The 20001-nt window shown below is 44.2% G+C and overlaps 1 protein-coding gene across 1 annotated transcript in view; it reads right to left on the bottom strand.

Moving 5' to 3' along the window:
• LOC148661900 (uncharacterized) overlaps window positions 1-16776 on the bottom strand; it is a 58194-nt gene extending 41418 nt beyond the window's left edge. The window contains exons 1-2 of the mRNA XM_088633783.1: window positions 16654-16776; window positions 11006-11990 (exon numbers count right to left, since the gene is read on the bottom strand). Of these exons, the coding sequence (XP_088489909.1) occupies window positions 11006-11989 (984 nt within the window). The 5' untranslated portion in view covers window position 11990; window positions 16654-16776. The remainder of the gene's footprint in view (window positions 1-11005; window positions 11991-16653) is intronic.
• Between the last annotated feature and the right edge of the window lie 3225 nt (window positions 16777-20001).

Raw genomic sequence — 20001 nt, 5'->3', positions numbered from 1 at the left:
CCATCAAACTAATGAGAACGTACCAACAAGAGTAAAATTCTATATTTGGACAAGTATTCTACTTTTGGAGATGTTGTTTTGGAAGCTGATCTCAATGAGCTTGGTTTCAGGCTTAACTGGTGTAAGAATCACCAAAACCCCAAGAATCTGGGCTTTATTTGATAATATGCATGTGCACTCAATGAAAGAGGTAAGATTTTGAAAGGTATTTTAAGCTGTTTTCAAACCTTTGCCTTAGTTCACTTTAGGCAAAAATCCAATTTTAAGCAATGCAGTGGAGCTAAAAATGGAAGAAAATAATTCTGCAGATATCACTGAAACAACAATTGTCCTAAACATCATTTCTGCCCTAAAACACAGCCATGCCATCAAAAAGTATCTATGTTTTGCAGGAATCCTAACCCTAACCCTAGCTCTGGGTTTGCAAGTTAGGGTTAGGGTTCAGAATTTCCTCCAAGAATTAATGCAACCCTTTTCACTCAATTGAGGGCAAAATATACTTTCCTGAAACAAAATATTGGTCACAAATGGTTAAGCAAGCCCATCAAACCAATGAGAACGTACCAACAAGAGTAAAATTCTATATTTGGACAAGTATTCTACTTTTGGAGATGTTGTTTTGGAAGGTTATCTCAATGAGCTTGGTTTCAGGCTTAACTGGTGTAAGAATCACCAAAACCCCAAGAATCTGGGCTTTATTTGATAATATGCATGTGCACTCAATGCCAGAGGTAAGATTTTGAAAGTTATTTTAAGCTTTTTTCAAACCTTTGCCTTAGTGCACTTTAGGCAAAATTCTAATTTTAAGCAATGCAGTGCAGCTAAAAATGGAAGAAAGAAATTCTGCAGATTTCACTGAAACAACAATTATCCTAAATATCATTTCTGCCCTAAAACACAGCTATGCCATCAAAACGTATCTATGTTTTGCAGGAATCCTAACCATAAACCTAGCTCTGGGTTTGCAAGTTAGGGTTAGGGTTCAGAATTTCCTCCAAGAATTAATGCAACCCTTTTCACTCAATTGAGGGCAAAATATACTTTCCTGAAACAAAATATTGGTCACAAATGGTTAAGCAAGCCCATCAAACTAATGAGAACGTACCAGCAAGAGTAAAATTCTATATTTGGACAAGAATTCTACTATTGGATAAATTGTTTTGGAATGTTATCTCAATGAGCTTGGTTTCAGGCTTAACTGGTGTAAGAATCACCAAAACCCCAAGAATCTGGGCTTTATTTGATAATATGCATGTGCACTCAATGCCAGAGGTAAGATTTTGAAAGGTATTTTAAGCTTTTTTCAAACCTTTGCCTTAGTGCACTTTAGGCAAAATTCCAATTTTAAGCAATGCACTGCAGCTTAAAATGGAAGAAAATAATTCTGCAGATATCACTGAAACAACAATTATCCTAAATATCATTTCTGGCCTAAAACACAGCTATGCCATCAAAAAGTATCTATGTTTTGCAGGAATCCTAACCCTAACCCTAGCTTTGGGTTTGCAAGTTAGGGATAGGGTTCAGAATTTCCTCCAAGAATTAATGCAACCCTCTTCACTCAATTGAGGGCAAAATATACTTTCCTGAAACAAAATATTGGTCACAAATGGTTAAGCAAGCTATCAAACTAATGAGAACGTACCAGCAAGAGTAAAATTCTATATTTGGACAAGAATTCTACTATTGGATACATTGTTTTGGAAGGTTATCTCAATGAGCTTGGTTTCAGGCTTAACTGGTGTAAGAATCACCAAAACCCCAAGAATCTGGGCTTTATTTGATAATATGCATGTGCACTCAATGCCAGAGGTAAGATTTTGAAAGGTATTTTAAGCTTTTTTCAAACCTTTGCCTTAGTGCACTTTAGGCAAAAATCCAATTTTAAGCAATGCAGTGCAGCTAAAAATGGAAGAAAATAATTCTGCAGATATCACTGAAACAACAATTGTCCTAAACATCATTTCTGCCCTAAAACACAGCCATGCCATCAAAAAGTATCTATGTTTTGCAGGAATCCTAACCCTAACCCTAGCTCTGGGTTTGCAAGTTAGGGTTAGGGTTCAGAATTTCCTCCAAGAATTAATGCAACCCTTTTCACTCAATTGAGGGCAAAATATACTTTCCTGAAACAAAATATTGGTCACAAATGGTTAAGCAAGCCCATCATACTAATGAGAACGTACCAACAAGAGTAAAATTCTATATTTGGACAAGTATTCTACTTTTGGAGATGTTGTTTTGGAAGCTGATCTCAATGAGCTTGGTTTCAGGCTTAACTGGTGTAAGAATCACCAAAACCCCAAGAATCTGGGCTTTATTTGATAATATGCATGTGCACTCAATGCCAGAGGTAAGATTTTGAAAGGTATTTTAAGCTTTTTTCAAACCTTTGCCTTAGTGCACTTTAGGCAAAATTCCAATTTTAAGCAATGCACTGCAGCTTAAAATGGAAGAAAATAATTCTGCAGATATCACTGAAACAACAATTATCCTAAATATCATTTCTGGCCTAAAACACAGCTATGCCATCAAAAAGTATCTATGTTTTGCAGGAATCCTAACCCTAACCCTAGCTTTGGGTTTGCAAGTTAGGGATAGGGTTCAGAATTTCCTCCAAGAATTAATGCAACCCTCTTCACTCAATTGAGGGCAAAATATACTTTCCTGAAACAAAATATTGGTCACAAATGGTTAAGCAAGCTATCAAACTAATGAGAACGTACCAGCAAGAGTAAAATTCTATATTTGGACAAGAATTCTACTATTGGATACATTGTTTTGGAAGGTTATCTCAATGAGCTTGGTTTCAGGCTTAACTGGTGTAAGAATCACCAAAACCCCAAGAATCTGGGCTTTATTTGATAATATGCATGTGCACTCAATGCCAGAGGTAAGATTTTGAAAGGTATTTTAAGCTTTTTTCAAACCTTTGCCTTAGTGCACTTTAGGCAAAAATCCAATTTTAAGCAATGCAGTGCAGCTAAAAATGGAAGAAAATAATTCTGCAGATATCACTGAAACAACAATTGTCCTAAACATCATTTCTGCCCTAAAACACAGCCATGCCATCAAAAAGTATCTATGTTTTGCAGGAATCCTAACCCTAACCCTAGCTCTGGGTTTGCAAGTTAGGGTTAGGGTTCAGAATTTCCTCCAAGAATTAATGCAACCCTTTTCACTCAATTGAGGGCAAAATATACTTTCCTGAAACAAAATATTGGTCACAAATGGTTAAGCAAGCCCATCATACTAATGAGAACGTACCAACAAGAGTAAAATTCTATATTTGGACAAGTATTCTACTTTTGGAGATGTTGTTTTGGAAGGTGATCTCAATGAGCTTGGTTTCAGGCTTAACTGGTGTAAGAATCACCAAAACCCCAAGAATCTGGGCTTTATTTGATAATATGCATGTGCATTCAATGCCAGAGGTAAGATTTTGAAAGGTATTTTAAGCTTTTTTCAAACCTTTGCCTTAGTGCACTTTAGGCAAAATTCCAATTTTAAGCAATGCACTGCAGCTTAAAATGGAAGAAAATAATTCTGCAGATATCACTGAAACAACAATTGTCCTAAACATCATTTCTGCCCTAAAACACAGCCATGCAATCAAAAAGTATCTATGTTTTGCAGGAATCCTAACCCTAACCCTAGCTCTGGTTTTGCAAGTTAGGGTTAGGGTTCAGAATTTCCTCCAAGAATTAATGCAACCCTTTTCACTCAATAGAGGGCAAAATATACTTTCCTGAAACAAAATATTGGTCACAAATGGTTAAGCAAGCCCATCAAACTAATGAGAACGTACCAGCAAGAGTAAAATTCTATTTTTGGACAAGAATTCTACTATTGGAAATATTGTTTTGGAAGGTTAGCTCAATGAACTTGGTTTCAGGCTTAACAGGTGTAAAAATCACCAAAACCCCAAGAATCTGGGCTTTATTTGATAATATGCATTTGCACTCAATGAAAGAGGTAAGATTTTGAAAGGTATTTTTAGCTTTTTTCAAACCTTTGCCTTAGTGCACTTTAGGTAAAATTCCAATTTTAAGCAATGCAGTGCAGCTAAAAATATAAGAAAAAAATTCTGCAGATATCATTGAAACAACATTTTTCCTAAATATCATTTCTGCCCTAAAACACAACCATGCCATCAAAAAGTATCTATGTTTTGCAGGAATCCTAACCCTAACCCTAGCTCTGGTTTTGCAAGTTAGGGTTAGGGTTCAGAATTTCCTCCAAGAATTAATGCAACCCTTTTCACTCAATAGAGGGCAAAATATACTTTCCTGAAACAAAATATTGGTCACAAATGGTTAAGCAAGCCCATCAAACTAATGAGAACGTTCCAGCAAGAGTAAAATTCTATTTTTTAGCAAGAATTCTACTATTGGAAATATTGTTTTGGAAGGTTAGCTCAATGAACTTGGTTTCAGGCTTAACAGGTGTAAGAATCACCAAAACCCCAAGAATCTGGGCTTTATTTGATAATATGCATGTGCACTCAATGAAAGAGGTAAGATTTTGAAAGGTATTTTTAGCTTTTTTCAAACCTTTGCCTTAGTACACTTTCGGCAAAATTCCTATTTTAAGCAATGCAGTGCAGCTAAATATGGAAGAAAAAAATTCTGCAGATATCATTGAAACAACAATTGTCCTAAATATCATTTCTGCCCTAAAACACAGCTATGCCATCAAAACGTATCTATGTTTTGCAGGAATCCTAACCCTAACCCTAGCTCTGGGTTTGCAAGTTAGGGATAGGGTTCAGAATTTCCTCCAAGAATTAATGCAACCCTTTTCACTCAATTGAGGGCAAAATATACTTTCCTGAAACAAAATATTGGTCACAAATGCTTAAGCAAGCCCACCAAACTAATGAGAACGTACCAAGAAGAGTAAAATTCTACATTTGGACAAGTATTCTACTATTGGAAATATTGTTTTGGAAGGTTATCTCAATGAGCTTGGTTTCAGGCTTAACTGGTGTAAGAATCACCAAAACCCCAAGAATCTGGGCTTTATTTGATAATATGCATGTGCACTCAATGCCAGAGGTAAGATTTTGAAAGGTATTTTAAGCTTTTTGCAAACCTTTGCCTTAGTGCACTTTAGGCAAAATTCCAATTTTAAGCAATGCACTGCAGCTAAAAATGGAAGAAAATAATTCTGCAGATATCACTGAAACAACAATTGTCCTAAACATCATTTCTGCCCTAAAAAACAGCCATGCCATCAAAAAGTATCTATGTTTTGCAGGAACCCTAACCCTAACCCTAGCTCTGGTTTTGCAAGTTAGGGTTAGGGTTCAGAATTTCCTCCAAGAATTAATGCAACCCCTTTCACTCAATAGAGGGCAAAATATACTTTCCTGAAACAAAATATTGGTCACAAATGGTTAAGCAAGCCCATCAAACTAATGAGAACGTTCCAGCAAGAGTAAAATTCTATTTTTTAGCAAGAATTCTACTATTGGAAATATTGTTTTGGAAGGTTAGCTCAATGAACTTGGTTTCAGGCTTAACAGGTGTAAGAATCACCAAAACCCCAAGAATCTGGGCTTTATTTGATAATATGCATGTGCACTCAATGCCAGAGGTAAGATTTTGAAAGGTATTTTTAGCTTTTTTCAAACCTTTGCCTTAGTGCACTTTAGGCAAAATTCCAATTTTAAGCAATGCAGTGCAGCTAAAAATGGAAGAAAATAATTCTGCAGATATCACTGAAACAACAATTGTCCTAAATATCATTTCTGCCCTAAAACACAGCCATGCCATCAAAAAGTATCTATGTTTTGCAGGAATCCTAACCATAACCATAGCTCTGGTTTTGCAAGTTAGGGTTAGGGTTCAGAATTTCCTCCAAGAATTAATGCAACCCTTTTCACTCAATAGAGAGCAAAATACACTTTCCTGAAATAAAATATTGGTCACAAATGGTTAAGCAAGCCCATCAAACTAATGAGAACGTACCAGCAAGAGTAAAATTCTATTTTTGGACAAGAATTCTACTATTGAAATATTGTTTTGGAAGGTTAGCTCAATGAACTTGGTTTCAGGCTTAACAGGTGTAAGAATCACCAAAACCCCAAGAATCTGGGCTTTATTTGATAATATGCATGTGCACTCAATGCCAGAGGTAAGATTTTGAAAGGTATTTTTAGCTTTTTTCAAACCTTTGCCTTAGTGCACTTTAGGCAAAATTCCAATTTTAAGCAATGCAGTGCAGCTAAAAATGGAAGAAAATAATTCTGCAGATATCACTGAAACAACAATTGTCCTAAACATCATTTCTGCCCTAAAACACAGCCATGCCATCAAAAAGTATCTATGTTTTGCAGGAATCCTAACCATAACCATAGCTCTGGTTTTGCAAGTTAGGGTTAGGGTTCAGAATTTCCTCCAAGAATTAATGCAACCCTTTTCACTCAATAGAGAGCAAAATACACTTTCCTGAAATAAAATATTGGTCACAAATGGTTAAGCAAGCCCATCAAACTAATGAGAACTTACCAGCAAGAGTAAAATTCTATTTTTGGACAAGAATTCTACTATTGAAATATTGTTTTGGAAGGTTAGCTCAATGAACTTGGTTTCAGGCTTAACAGGTGTAAGAATCACCAAAACCCCAAGAATCTGGGCTTTATTTGATAATATGCATGTGCACTCAATGAAAGAGGTAAGATTTTGAAAGGTATTTTTAGCTTTTTTCAAACCTTTGCCTTAGTGCACTTTAGGCAAAATTCCAATTTTAAGCAATGCAGTGCAGCTAAAAATATAAGAAAAAAATTCTGCAGATATCATTGAAACAACACTTTTCCTAAATATCATTTCTGCCCTAAAACACAGCCATGCCATCAAAAAGTATCTATGTTTTGCAGGAATCCTAACCATAACCCTAGCTCTGGTTTTGCAAGTTAGGGTTAGGGTTCAGAATTTCCTCCAAGAATTAATGCAACCCTTTTCACTCAATAGAGGGCAAAATATACTTTTATACAAAATAAACCTGAAACAAAATATTGGTCACAAATGGTTAAGCAAGCCCATCAAACTAATGAGAACGTACCAGCCAGAGTAAAATTCTATTTTTGGACAAGAATTCTACTATTGGAAATATTGTTTTGGAAGGTTAGCTCAATGAACTTGGTTTCAGGCTTAACAGGTGTAAGAATCACCAAAACCCCAAGAATCTGGGCTTTATTTGATAATATGCATGTGCACTCAATGAAAGAGGTAAGATTTTGAAAGGTATTTTTAGCTTTTTTCAAACCTTTGCCTTAGTGCACTTTAGGCAAAATTCCAATTTTAAGCAATGCAGTGCAGCTAAAAATATAAGAAAAAAATTCTGCAGATATCATTGAAACAACACTTTTCCTAAATATCATTTCTGCCCTAAAACACAGCCATGCCATCAAAAAGTATCTATGTTTTGCAGGAATCCTAACCATAACCCTAGCTCTGGTTTTGCAAGTTAGGGTTAGGGTTCAGAATTTCCTCCAAGAATTAATGCAACCCTTTTCACTCAATAGAGGGCAAAATATACTTTCCTGAAACAAAATATTGGTCACAAATGGTTAAGCAAGCCCATCAAACTAATGAGAACGTACCAGGAAGAGTAAAATTCTATATTTGGACAAGAATTCTACTATTGGATAAATTGTTTTGGAAGGTTATCTCACTGAGCTTGGTTTCAGGCTTAACTGGTGTAAGAATCACCAAAACCCCAAGAATCTGGGCTTTATTTGATAATATGCATGTGCACTCAATGCCAGAGGTAAGATTTTGAAAGGTATTTTAAGCATTTTTCAAACCTTTGCCTTAGTGCACTTTAGGCAAAATTCCAATTTTAAGCAATGCACTGCAGCTTAAAGTGGAAGAAAATAATTCTGCAGATATCACTGAAACAACAATTGTCCTAAACATCATTTCTGCCCTAAAACACAGCCATGCAATCAAAAAGTATCTATGTTTTGCAGGAATCCTAACCCTAACCCTAGCTCTGGTTTTGCAAGTTAGGGTTAGGGTTCAGAATTTCCTCCATGAATTAATGCAACCCTTTTCACTCAATAGAGGGCAAAATATACTTTCCTGAAACAAAATATTGGTCACAAATGGTTAAGCAAGCCCATCAAACTAATGAGAACGTACCAGCAAGAGTAAAATTCTATTTTTGGACAAGAATTCTACTATTGGAAATATTGTTTTGGAAGGTTAGCTCAATGAACTTGGTTTCAGGCTTAACAGGTGTAAGAATCACCAAATCCCCAAGAATCCGGGCTTTATTTGATAATATGCATGTGCACTCAATGAAAGAGGTAAGATTTTGAAAGGTATTTTTAGCTTTTTTCAAACCTTTGCCTTAGTGCACTTTAGGCAAAATTCCAATTTTAAGCAATGCAGTGCAGCTAGAAATATAAGAAAAAAATTCTGCAGATATCATTGAAACAACACTTTTCCTAAATATCATTTCTGCCCTAAAACACAGCCATGCCATCAAAAAGTATCTATGTTTTGCAGGAATCCTAACCCTATTCCTAGCTCTGGTTTTGCAAGTTAGGGTTAGGGTTCAGAATTTCTCCAAGAATTAATGCAACCCTTTTCACTCAATAGAGGTGTAGTGGTTTTGATGGGTTTACTGAGACAATTATTAATTGTAGCAGTAATCACGAGGTTGTTCGTCGGGGCTTTTAGAAAATCAATCGTCAGAACAACTAACAACGCACACACACGGGTTCAATACACGGGATACATTTATTAATATAACTGTGCAACAAACATATACTAGTCTGCCTGGATACGAGCGGCAGACCTTACGGTGAGGGTTATCAATATACAAGGTATATAATCTCGAAGAGATGCAAACACAAAGAGATACACAACAGAGAATATATGTCAATATATATCGTTCGGTTACCAAATCGCTAATCAGTGTTATTACCCACTGTTACTCTAAACTCGGAAGTAAATACATTACTCATGAATTAAATTGATAACAACTTGTGTTGAGGTACAATTGAATTCTCGAGACGCAATGTAGAACATGGGGTTTACTTATCCACTGTGTTTGGATTTGGAGTTTCCCGGCACGAACACCAAACCAGCTGACAGGCTCTGTTGCAGCCTCTGTTGCAGCAGTTGTCCAATGGGCGTTGTGACGGCGTCCTCTGGCTACCGGCCAACCAGTCGAGGTGCAGCTCGGAGTAGGACGGGCGGAGGAATCTGACTGCGGCGCGCAGGGCAGTCGTTGCTCCGAGGGGATCTACCAGCAGTCCGGCTGGCTAGTAGAAAGTCTCTATGCACAGAGTGTGACCGCGAGTCCTCACAAGTCACTCTTTTGCCTGGGAAGAAACTGGTTCGTTCCCGGTCCAGCGCTGCTTCTGAATAAGCTATTCAGGTTGTCGACGAGGGTCCAACTGTAGGCTGCCGTTGATCAAGCGGAGCATTCACGTTGGTAGAATTCTGAGTACGTACGGGATCCTCGGCCTCGCGCTTAGAACAAAGTCCAAGTCCTTTTGCAGACAACAGCAGTTGTCACGTGATTGTCTCTGAGGATGCGCGAAAATGGCCAAGGAGAGCCCAGAACTGAGCTTGCGCTCCCTTTTTGATCAAGACCCAGATGTGTGCTGATTGGTTGAGAGTTTGGCGGGCATTGTAGACCCACGTGGTATTACCACGCCCTGCCAGTCCCTGATTGGTTGGTCAAGGTGAGATATGAGTCACTTAGTCCTGACACTTAGGAATGCAATCCAGATGTCCAACTCGCACTCCCTAGACAGATAGGCGCCAATGGCTGACCATTGATCATGATAGCCAGGCTTAGCTAAGTGCATCCCCCTTTGGGAGCTGGTTTCTTATCACAAGAAAACATCTTAAATCAGCTTGCATGAATTCTTTCTCTGTGGCTGCACCACAGAGATGGAGGGTGAGATGGGGCCTCTTTTAGGAGCATACCAACGCTTAATTCTGTCTTATTAACAAGCATTGCCGCTACATATCCCCCCTTTTTGAAGGTCACGAGGTCCTGAGGCGTTGTTGCCTTCAAAACAAAAACAGAGTTAAGTGATGTCTGTTGTACCCCGGTGGATTCTACCACCCAATATTCACATTACCTCTCGAGAATTTGTACAGGAAATAGTGTTGGAAAGAACATTGCGTATACCTGCTCTCAGTTATAAGGTACATAGAAATGAGGCATCGGGCGTCATCATTAGCCCTAGACCTTAAACTTCCGGCAGTTCACTATCAGTATCGGAAAGCTCTGCAGCAGGCAGACGCTTGGGCGTGGTTACCTGATTTCGGTGATAAACCATTGCTCCCTTTGTCTCATTCAAACTACCCCGCAAGGCTTTGATACAAGAGAACAGCATCCAACACATTACCCCAGCCATGATCCAGCTACCCAGCAGCAGTGTCAAGATGACCACGTTTACTGTTCCTAGCGCCCCAGAGGATCCACAACGACTGTGCTTGGGACCTACCAGTGTAGTTTTTAAGTTTGTGTCGTTGAGAACAAATTCGACTACCTGTACACCCTCAAGACTTACTGTCTCTTGGATTCTCTCATCCAAGTCAACGCTGTGTCCTCTGAAAGCGTCCACAATCTCGAGTTCCGTTTCATACAGTTCTGACTCCAGGTGATACAGTGCTAAATCGTTGAGATGCACTATAGCTCCTTCAGGAACTTGTAGAAAAACTGTTTGGTTGGGTAGCTGCACTTCGGTAGCTGTATCATGTCTGTCATAGGTTATTGTAACCGTTAACTGTGGTGTGCTGACCAGCCATTTCTTTCCCACCTGCTCAACCTGGGGTTCGTTAACCTCACGTCTGCTCATCACTGTGGCTTTACACTTTTCAGTGGCAGCCCCCTTTCTGATACCACACAACCTCTGAGTTGTGTCCCTAAGGAATGGCTTACTTGGGCATACCCAGTGGATATCCTTGGTTGATATACACAGTTCCAGGTTTGGAACAAGGTACAAATTTGGATCATCCTCCTGGTAAGCTACGAGCGGTGGGGTGGTCAACTTCACATGCATGTCCCCCCTCCAGAAGCCAAGGTTCAATATAGACTTGAGTCTATAGATATCCTTGCTACTCACGATGGGAAGGTTCAACAGGAAACCTATTTCCTTGGCTTCGGGGTTGACATGTATGGGAATGGCACTGCCTAGACTGTATGCAAGATGTACTTGCAATGGCTGCACCATCTCGGAAGTGGTTGACTTCAGTACTTCTTCTACTAAGGACAGTGGAACCAAGTAGGTTGGAATCTGTCCCATGGCTAGGCTAGTTACTGTGGCACTAAGCTCCCTAAGCAGATCCTGCATCAGCATTCTGACCTGTTGCACATAAGCATAGTCCCACTGTAACACGTCGACAATCCTGCCCACGGTGTGGAGGGTGTTATTTAACAGTGCTGCATGAAGGTTTACTGCTAAAATTGTGCCCTGTAAGGTTTTCCCTAGGCTTTCCAGCCGCTGCTGCTGTTGATACAGCTTGTCATAAATTTCTGGCATTTCCTTACGTAACCCAGACACCTGCCTTCTCAGGGTGGTCAGGGTGACAGTGTTAGCAGCAAACAGACCCGCTGAAAATAGCGAACCCACGGCGGAGGCCGCAGCAATCAGACCCCCCAAGAACCTTTTGGGGCGGCTGAGGCCTGTCATCTCTTCCTGGGTGACTGTTGCCTTCCTCAGCTGGCGGAGCATGTGTATAGTGTCTAGCTGGGCATGCCATACAGTATCCCCAGCCCACTGCCTACCATGATAGGACACCCTACTGTTCATGCTGATGTGCTTCCGAAACACATCATGTGGGTCCAGCCGTACATACACTCGCTGAGTATATGTTCTGCAATTTGTTAACAACAATCCGGGAGCGTCCTGCAGGACTATGCCGGTAGGAGGACCGGGTTCCACAACTTCAAGGGGCTGTGTCGAGGCGATCCACAGTACTGTCAGGACCAGCCGTGGCAGTTTTAGGATTCCCATTCTGGAACACAGATGAGGCACATGGTACAGTTCCACTATATTTTTGAATATATTTTCCTAGCAGGACCTACACTACCGTACCTAACTACCTGCAACTACAAAGGGGCACCCCCCTCTTTGATCGGGTTTAGACTTTTAACCCTATTCTGTGTCCTCCGGCGCCATTTGAGATGGGCGATACAACCGGAGGTGGTTGCGATGCACCCACTTGTAGACCAGAGATTGCCTTCCCTTTTCAATCCGAATTCGATAAGCTACCGGTGATACCTTATCGACAATCTTGTGGGGTCCTGTCCAACTGGGTAAGAACTTCCGGGCCACCCCTGTGGGTTTGGCAAATTGGAAGTACAGGACCTTGTCTCCTACTTGGAGTTCCTGGTTAACTGCCTTTCGGTCATAGTATGCTTTCCTACCCTCTGCACTCCTTCCCAGATTGTTCTGGGCAAAAGCAAAGGTTGCTTGCAGATGTGCTCGCAGGTCTGACACATACTGATGGGCCGTAGCAGCCCCCGTCATGCTCAGGTCCTCCACCCCATAGAGACAGTGTAGGGGAAGAGTCATCTTCCGACCTGTCATCATCTCAAAAGGTGGGACCCCCGTAGAGCAATGGGGCGTGGCTCGGATGGCCATCAGAACCAGGGGCAGCTTAATGTCCCAGTCCCTACTGTTGGTGGAGACAAACTTTTTGAGCATACTAACCACCGTTCGGTTTGCCCTTTCTGCCTGGCCCGAGGATTGAGGGTGGTAGGAGATATGCAACTGGGCCTTGACCCCAAGCATATTCCACAGGGTTGCCATTACTGTAGCTGTGAAATGGGTTCCCCGATCCGAGTCCACGGTCAGGGGGAGTCCCCATCGACTGAACACATGGTTCACCAACAGCACTGCAGTTGTCTCTGCCGTGTCGTTGGGTGCTGGGAGGCACTCAATCCATTTTGTGAATGCACACGTAACAGTGAGGAAATATTTGTTCCCTCTGGATGACCTCACCAGCGGCCCCACCCAATCCATTTGTAGATTGGACCAGGGGAATGTCATGCCCTTTTTCTGGAGTGGTGCACGGTGCAAGGGCCGTGATGGTTGGAACTGGCTACACGTCAGACACCCCTTTACATACGCGGCGATGTCTTGGCCCATGTGAGGCCAGAATGCCACCTGCTGGATAGTGTCGTACGTGGCCTTGATTCCCCGGTGACCCCCACAGGGTTCGTCATGAGCGTGTTGGATCATGACCCCCCGATGACAGCGGGGAACTACCCACTTTGGGACACCTTGTGCAACTGGTACACAAACCAACAACCCCTTTATAATTTTTAGGTTGTCTTTCACCTCTGCCAGCTCCTTCAGCTCCGGAGACTGGCTCAGCACCTGCTCTGAAAGAGGTTGACGCACTGGGTCAGCGATATGCTGATACATTTGCCCAATTGCTGGGTCCTGTTTCTGCATTTCCGCAAGATCGGTGTTAAAACCCTGTGACCCAAGCACTACAGATTGAGGGTCATCTCCGACATCCTGTCTAGCCCTGCTCCGGGTGACCGCCTTGACCTCAGCCACGGTTTCTGTGGGTAGCCATTCCTGCTGGAACTGCCAGGGATCACCCTCTAAGGCGCCAGATTTGGCCAGCCGGTCGGCCTCATCATTCCCGTCTTTGTCGGGACCCTTCACCTGGGAGTGTCCCTTCACCTTACTCCAGTAAACCATCATTCCAGCCACGGTCGTGAGCTTGTCACTGGCCAGGAACAACTCTTTGTTCTTTACTTCCTTGCCCCGGGCATTTTTCATGCCGTTACCCTTCCAATACGGAAGATGGGACACGAAGCTATGTCGGGCGTAGTTCGAGTCACTACAGATGACAAACTGTTTAAGGCCATTTGTCAGGGCCTGCTGGAGGGTGATCAGCACCCCAGCTACTTCCGCATACTGACTAGTCTTTGGTCCTAGCTTATAGCGGGTCGGCCCACAGGGAGTATTGTCTTGCCAGACTACACCTACCCCTGCTAGCACCTGCTGTTCGTGGCGAAAAGAGCAACCGTCAACATAGGCCATGGGTAAGCCCTGGCCCACGTTCTCATCGTAGTACCGATGATTGTTCGGTAGCTCAGCAGCGGGAATCATTTCTGGAGCTTCCATGTCAGTGTCACAGCCGTGACACACTTGGCCCAAAGCCAGGCCCTGTCCCAGGTACATTTTCTTGCTCTGTGCATAACGTACCTCTATCTCATAGCCTTGTAGGGCCATCATCCATGCCACAATCCTGCTATTTGACACCCTGCCTGCTTTCAGTCTCTGGCTATGCAGGAATGTCACAGGTTGGTGGCAGGTTTCGATGATGATCTTTTGTCCCCCAACATAACTACGGAAGTGTTCTACCGACCAGACCGTAGACAACAGGGCCTTCTCGCAGTCCAAGAACTTTTGCTCCACTGGGGTCAGGGCTCGACTGGCATACGCCACCACCCTTCGCTCTTGGTCATATTCCTGACTCAGAGCAGCCCCAAGGCAGTGCTCTGAGAACCCTGCTTCAAGGTAGAAGACCTTATTTTTGTCAGGGTAGGCCAAGCATGGTGCACTACCGAGTTTGCGCTTCAGCTCCATCACAGCCTGTTCTGGGGAAGGTCCCCACTCAAAGGGCACGTCTTTCTGCAACAGCTTGTGGAGGGGCCTTGCTATTTCAGCGTAATCCTCAATGAACTGCCGGGAATAATTACATACTCCCAGAAAGCTGCGCAGTTCAGACAGGTTAGTGGGCGACTTCATATTCTGGATAGCTTGGACTCTGCTGGACTGTGGCTGTATGCCTTGGGCTCCAACCAACAGTCCCACGTACTCCACTTGGGTCCTACACCACTGTCCCTTAGCCAGAGACAGTTTGGCCCCTGCACGGGAGAGCTGGGTCAACACATGCCTGATCTCGGCCATGTGTTCTTCCCAGGTCTGACTCCGCATCAGAATATCGTCCACATAGACCAGGTTGCCCCTGGCGGCTGCATCACTCATGGCTTTGTGCAGAAATATGTTGAACTCCGCTGGGGAGTTGGAATACCCAAAGGGGCATCGATTCCAGGTGAACTGCCTGTTTCCGAAGGAAAAGGCCAGTTTGTACTGGTCTGTCGGTTCTACCTTAAGGGTCCAGAACCCATTGGCCACATCCACTGTGGTGAAATATTTCGCTGTTGTCACCTTGGCTAACTCCTGATCTAGGTAGATCATTGGCCATCGTGACAAAGGAACCTGTTTATTCAGCTGCCGGTAGTCAATGGTCAGACGCCACTTACCATTGGGTTTCAGCACCGGCCACAGTGGGGAGTTATAAGTGGAGTTACACTCCCTTATGATCTGACGCTCTAGTAGAGCATCCAACGTCTGCTTTATGGACTCGTATGCCGTGAGGGGAATGCGATACTGCCTGACATAGGTTGGGCGGGCGCCAGGGGCTGTGGGAATGCGCACTGTGTGCAAATCCGTCACCCCGCAGTCATAGGCATCCCGTGCAAACACCTCCTGGAAATCCTGGAAGATCTGACGCAGCTGCTGACGCTGGCTTTCCGTTTCCAGGGCATCTGCCTTACCAACCTGTTCCTGTACCTGCTCTAGGAACCCCGCTTTTGACGGCATGGCGGTATCCCGGGTCGCACTCTTAGCTGAGTGGTCCGTCGGAACACCTGCGTGTACTGTGTACACAACCATCTCATCCTTATCGCTAAGGTCCACTCTGCACACCTCCTGGTTGCAGAATCCCTCTATTGGCATAATTGCGATCATCCGCCGGGGGTAGGTGTAGTACACCTGCTCGTTTCCCCCCTCCCTGGCCAAGGGACCAGGGAGCTGCCCCAGTACTGGGATGGCCAGTTCGAAATCATAGAAACCATTGTCAATTACCAGTCCCATGTCAGTGCGAGCAGGGATTTTGACATCTTGTTTTGCTATGTTCTGCACCAACAGGCAGGTGGCTCGGCCATTCCGTTCCAGTCTGGGGGTTCCACAGACTGCTAGGTTCAGTCTGATAAACTGAGCTGATGGTTGGAAGAAAACCATCTCAGCATCCATTCTCTGTCCCTTCTTCAGGACAAGGCGTACCGGAAACCCTGCTGTTGATGCAGGAACGATCAGGTCCGATTCATTTACAACCTGGCAGGCCTGAGGAATCGTCTGACCTGACCGAATGTTCTCGGGGTCGCCGCTTAGAGAGTGGGCATCTGGGTTCACCCGTGTCCACAGCACACTGTTTACTGTGTCCAGCTGGGCGACCAGTCGAACCAAGAGGTCTGCACCAATACAGACCGAATTGGTCAGCTGAGGTGCTACCTGGAAGTAGTGAGCAAACTTCCTTTTTCCGATGGAGATGGAAGCTACACAACTTCCTTTGCTCCAAATGGACCTATGAGGTGGGGGTGCCCACCACAGAACCTGTGACTGCGTCACCAGGGTCACCTGACGGCTTCGCGACAGGTCCTTGAACAGACCTTCACTGATTATGGACTTCTCAGAGCTGAGGCTGAGAATTACATCATCAACCTGCACTTCTGCAACCTGGACCCCTCCCATCACCATGGGGTGGTAGTCCTGGTCCCCCTGAGGTACCAGGGCGCACAGAAAGGACTCCCATTCATTACCGGACAGGGAGATCCACTCTTCTTCAGGGATGAAAAAGGGGTGTGCTTTACCTGGCGGGTCAAGCAGCTGCTCGGAGCACTGCTCCTGTAGTTGGGAGACCGTGGGAGTGCTGGCCTGGGCAGGACTTCCCTGTAGTTTTGGAAAGCAAGAAGAGACATTTATTTCTCGTCCAGAGGAACCAGGTGGAACCTCCAACTCAGCTATTGTGTTCAGTGGGCACTGTGTGGTCACAGCATAACCACTGAACCCCCCTTTTTGCTGTACGACAGGCTTAGGGTTTTTGACCTGAGCCCACAATTTTCCACGCTGGCAGTCCACCAGAGGCTCCAGCCTGTCAAGCAGGTCTTGGCCAATGAGTAGTGGCTCTGTTTTAAACCTAGAGATGTAAACAGGATGCACCACATTCATTGGCCCGAACCTAAGTGCCACCCACACTCGGTGTGTGATCCTGGCATGATCCTGGGTATAGCTGGAAATATCTATCTTACACGGTTCTACCTTAAGTCTGATGCCTTTTCCTTTCGCTACTCGTTTGAGCTCGCTGAGTAGATCGGCTGACATCAAACTAATTTCAGCCCCAGTGTCAATCAGTGCTTCTCTATCTAAGACGCTTTCAAGAGAAACCTTGATATAAATACGCCTTGCTTTGCCTTTCTGGCTGAGATTCCCTAAGAATTGTTGGAAGCCTGCCTTTCCTTTGACTTCAGGGGCGGGGTCAGCGCCCAACTCAGAGTCACAGCCTTCTTTCAGGCAGGAACCCTCCCACCCAATCAGATAGACTGAGGGAGAGGTTTGGGGTGGATCCCCACCTCCTCCAGTGAGAAGGGGCGTGGTCCCCCTAAGCTCATTCACGCTTCCGGCATTCGGTGCGGAAGGTTTACCCTGTCCTGGTCTCTCAAGCAGGGCTTGTTCAAGCCGGGCCAGGCGGGCTGCAGTCGACTCCCTTCGTCCAGCCTTATAATAGGCTCTGCCTGAGCCCTTGCCTTCCCCGTAGCGCTCACGGCGGCTCTGAGGCTTAGTGCGGTCCTGCCTGCCTATTTTGCGCCGGGGCTTATAGGGCTCAGGAACCTCAGCTCCCTCGAGCTGAGGCGAGTCGTCAACCCTGCTGGCTTAAGTGGCGAACACGGCCGTTTTAGCAGGTTTTCGCTCTGAGGAAGCAGAGACTTCAGCTCCCCAGGCTTTCTGAGCCAACCTTCTAATGTCAGCCATTTTCATCGCTTTTGCATCTGTGTGCATCACAATCATTTTCCTGACTGAGGGATGCAGATTAGCAATGAATAAACCTTTGAAATTCACGTTCTCTTCGCAACCCTCTTCATTCCGCCTTGCAAAATAAGTGCGCCTAAGCCTCTCATAATAGTCGCGAGGGGCTTCAGCTTTTTCGTGCTTAATATGGTGCGCAGCGGCCACGGCAGCTATGGGATCGATAAAAGCCGAAAATTCTCCGATCATTGCCTGACACAGCTCCTCAAAGCTATTACAGACCTCCGGTCCTTGTCTGGACATCCACTCGTGTACCGCTCGGCTAGTAGTTTTCCTTACTAACAAAGCCTTTTCCTGTTCGGACGCTCCGGGCATAAACTGCAAAGTATGTCTCAGCTCATCGATGTAGGTTTCCACATTATTCCCTGACACTGACGGGTCAAACCTTTCTACATCTTTGGCTAACTGCCTCAGGGAGTGGAGATTAATTTTTACAGTTTCTCCGCGGGCAGGGGGACGGCCGTGATCAGGAGCAGGGGGTCTCTGCCTGAATTGCATCGCCCTTGCGTCTCGCGCAGGACTCGGCGATCTCCCCCATGCCGATCCGACCACAGACCCTGGCCGGGAGAAACCTCCTCCCGGCGCGCTGGGTGAGCGCTCCGGGCTGCTAGGTGGGCTGGCATGCAAGTGGGATCTAGCCTGTTTTGCTTCCAGTACAAAAGCATCTAACTCCTTTTGCCTTTCCTGGCTGAGCTCATTTAAACTCTCAATTTCTTTTTCTTTTTCTTTCAAGCTCGCTTCCAGGTCTCTCCTAGCTACCTCAGCCGCAGTTTCTCTAGCAGACAGGTCATCTAATTTACCTAAAACTTCCCTGAGTCTGTCTTCACTTTCCTCATTTTTCACTCTCTTTTCTCTGATTATATCCAGCAACTCAACTCGCTCCGCCTTATATCTTTCTAGCTTTCCCTGAAGCTTTTGAAACTTTGTCAGCTCGGACAAAGACAGTTCCAGCTGTTTAGCTAGATTTAAGGCGAAACTCGATAGGACCTGAACTGCGTTCACGGACCCTCCTGTGTTAAGCTGGTTCGCTACTTTAGCTACTAAATCTACTTGCAGCTTCTCAATATCATCAAAGTTCAACTTTTCGATACCGCTCCAGTAACCAGGATTGTCGTCGCTAGAAATAGTACTTATAAGCGACTCCACTTCAGACATTTTGGCAGCCATTGTCATTACGTCAGAGAAACTTTAAGAGTATTACTTTTTTTTCCTTTTACTAAAATACAGTATGGAATTTAAACACCCGAGCAGATGGATTTCCAATCAGCACACGTTACACTAAACGCTAGAAAACAGGGGGATTTCTTTGCGCAGTTATCAGCACACCCGGTATTCGCGTATAGAAGCCGCGGTGCTGTGCTGAACTTGAACTCACAGCAATATCAGTTATTCTGTGCGATTGATTCTCATTTCATTCTTAACTCCGCCCACCCAGGGACGCCATTAAATGTAGTGGTTTTGATGGGTTTACTGAGACAATTATTAATTGTAGCAGTAATCACGAGGTTGTTCGTCGGGGCTTTTAGAAAATCAATCGTCAGAACAACTAACAACGCACACACACGGGTTCAATACACGGGATACATTTATTAATATAACTGTGCAACAAACATATACTAGTCTGCCTGGATACGAGCGGCAGACCTTACGGTGAGGGTTATCAATATACAAGGTATATAATCTCGAAGAGATGCAAACACAAAGAGATACACAACAGAGAATATATGTCAATATATATCGTTCGGTTACCAAATCGCTAATCAGTGTTATTACCCACTGTTACTCTAAACTCGGAAGTAAATACATTACTCATGAATTAAATTGATAACAACTTGTGTTGAGGTACAATTGAATTCTCGAGACGCAATGTAGAACATGGGGTTTACTTATCCACTGTGTTTGGATTTGGAGTTTCCCGGCACGAACACCAAACCAGCTGACAGGCTCTGTTGCAGCCTCTGTTGCAGCGGTTGTCCAATGGGCGTTGTGACGGCGTCCTCTGGCTACCGACCAACCAGTCGAGGTGCAGCTCGGAGTAGGACGGGCGGAGGAATCTGACTGCGGCGCGCAGGGCAGTCGTTGCTCCGAGGGGATCTACCAGCAGTCCGGCTGGCTAGTAGAAAGTCTCTATGCAC

The sequence above is a fragment of the Lepisosteus platostomus genome, chromosome 6 (genome assembly GCF_059453375.1).
Source record: "Lepisosteus platostomus isolate fLepPlt1 chromosome 6, fLepPlt1.hap1, whole genome shotgun sequence".
NCBI classification, from domain to species: domain Eukaryota; kingdom Metazoa; phylum Chordata; class Actinopteri; order Semionotiformes; family Lepisosteidae; genus Lepisosteus; species Lepisosteus platostomus.
Note: the sequence above shows the minus strand (reverse complement) of the source record. Positions and strands in the feature narration are given on the sequence as shown.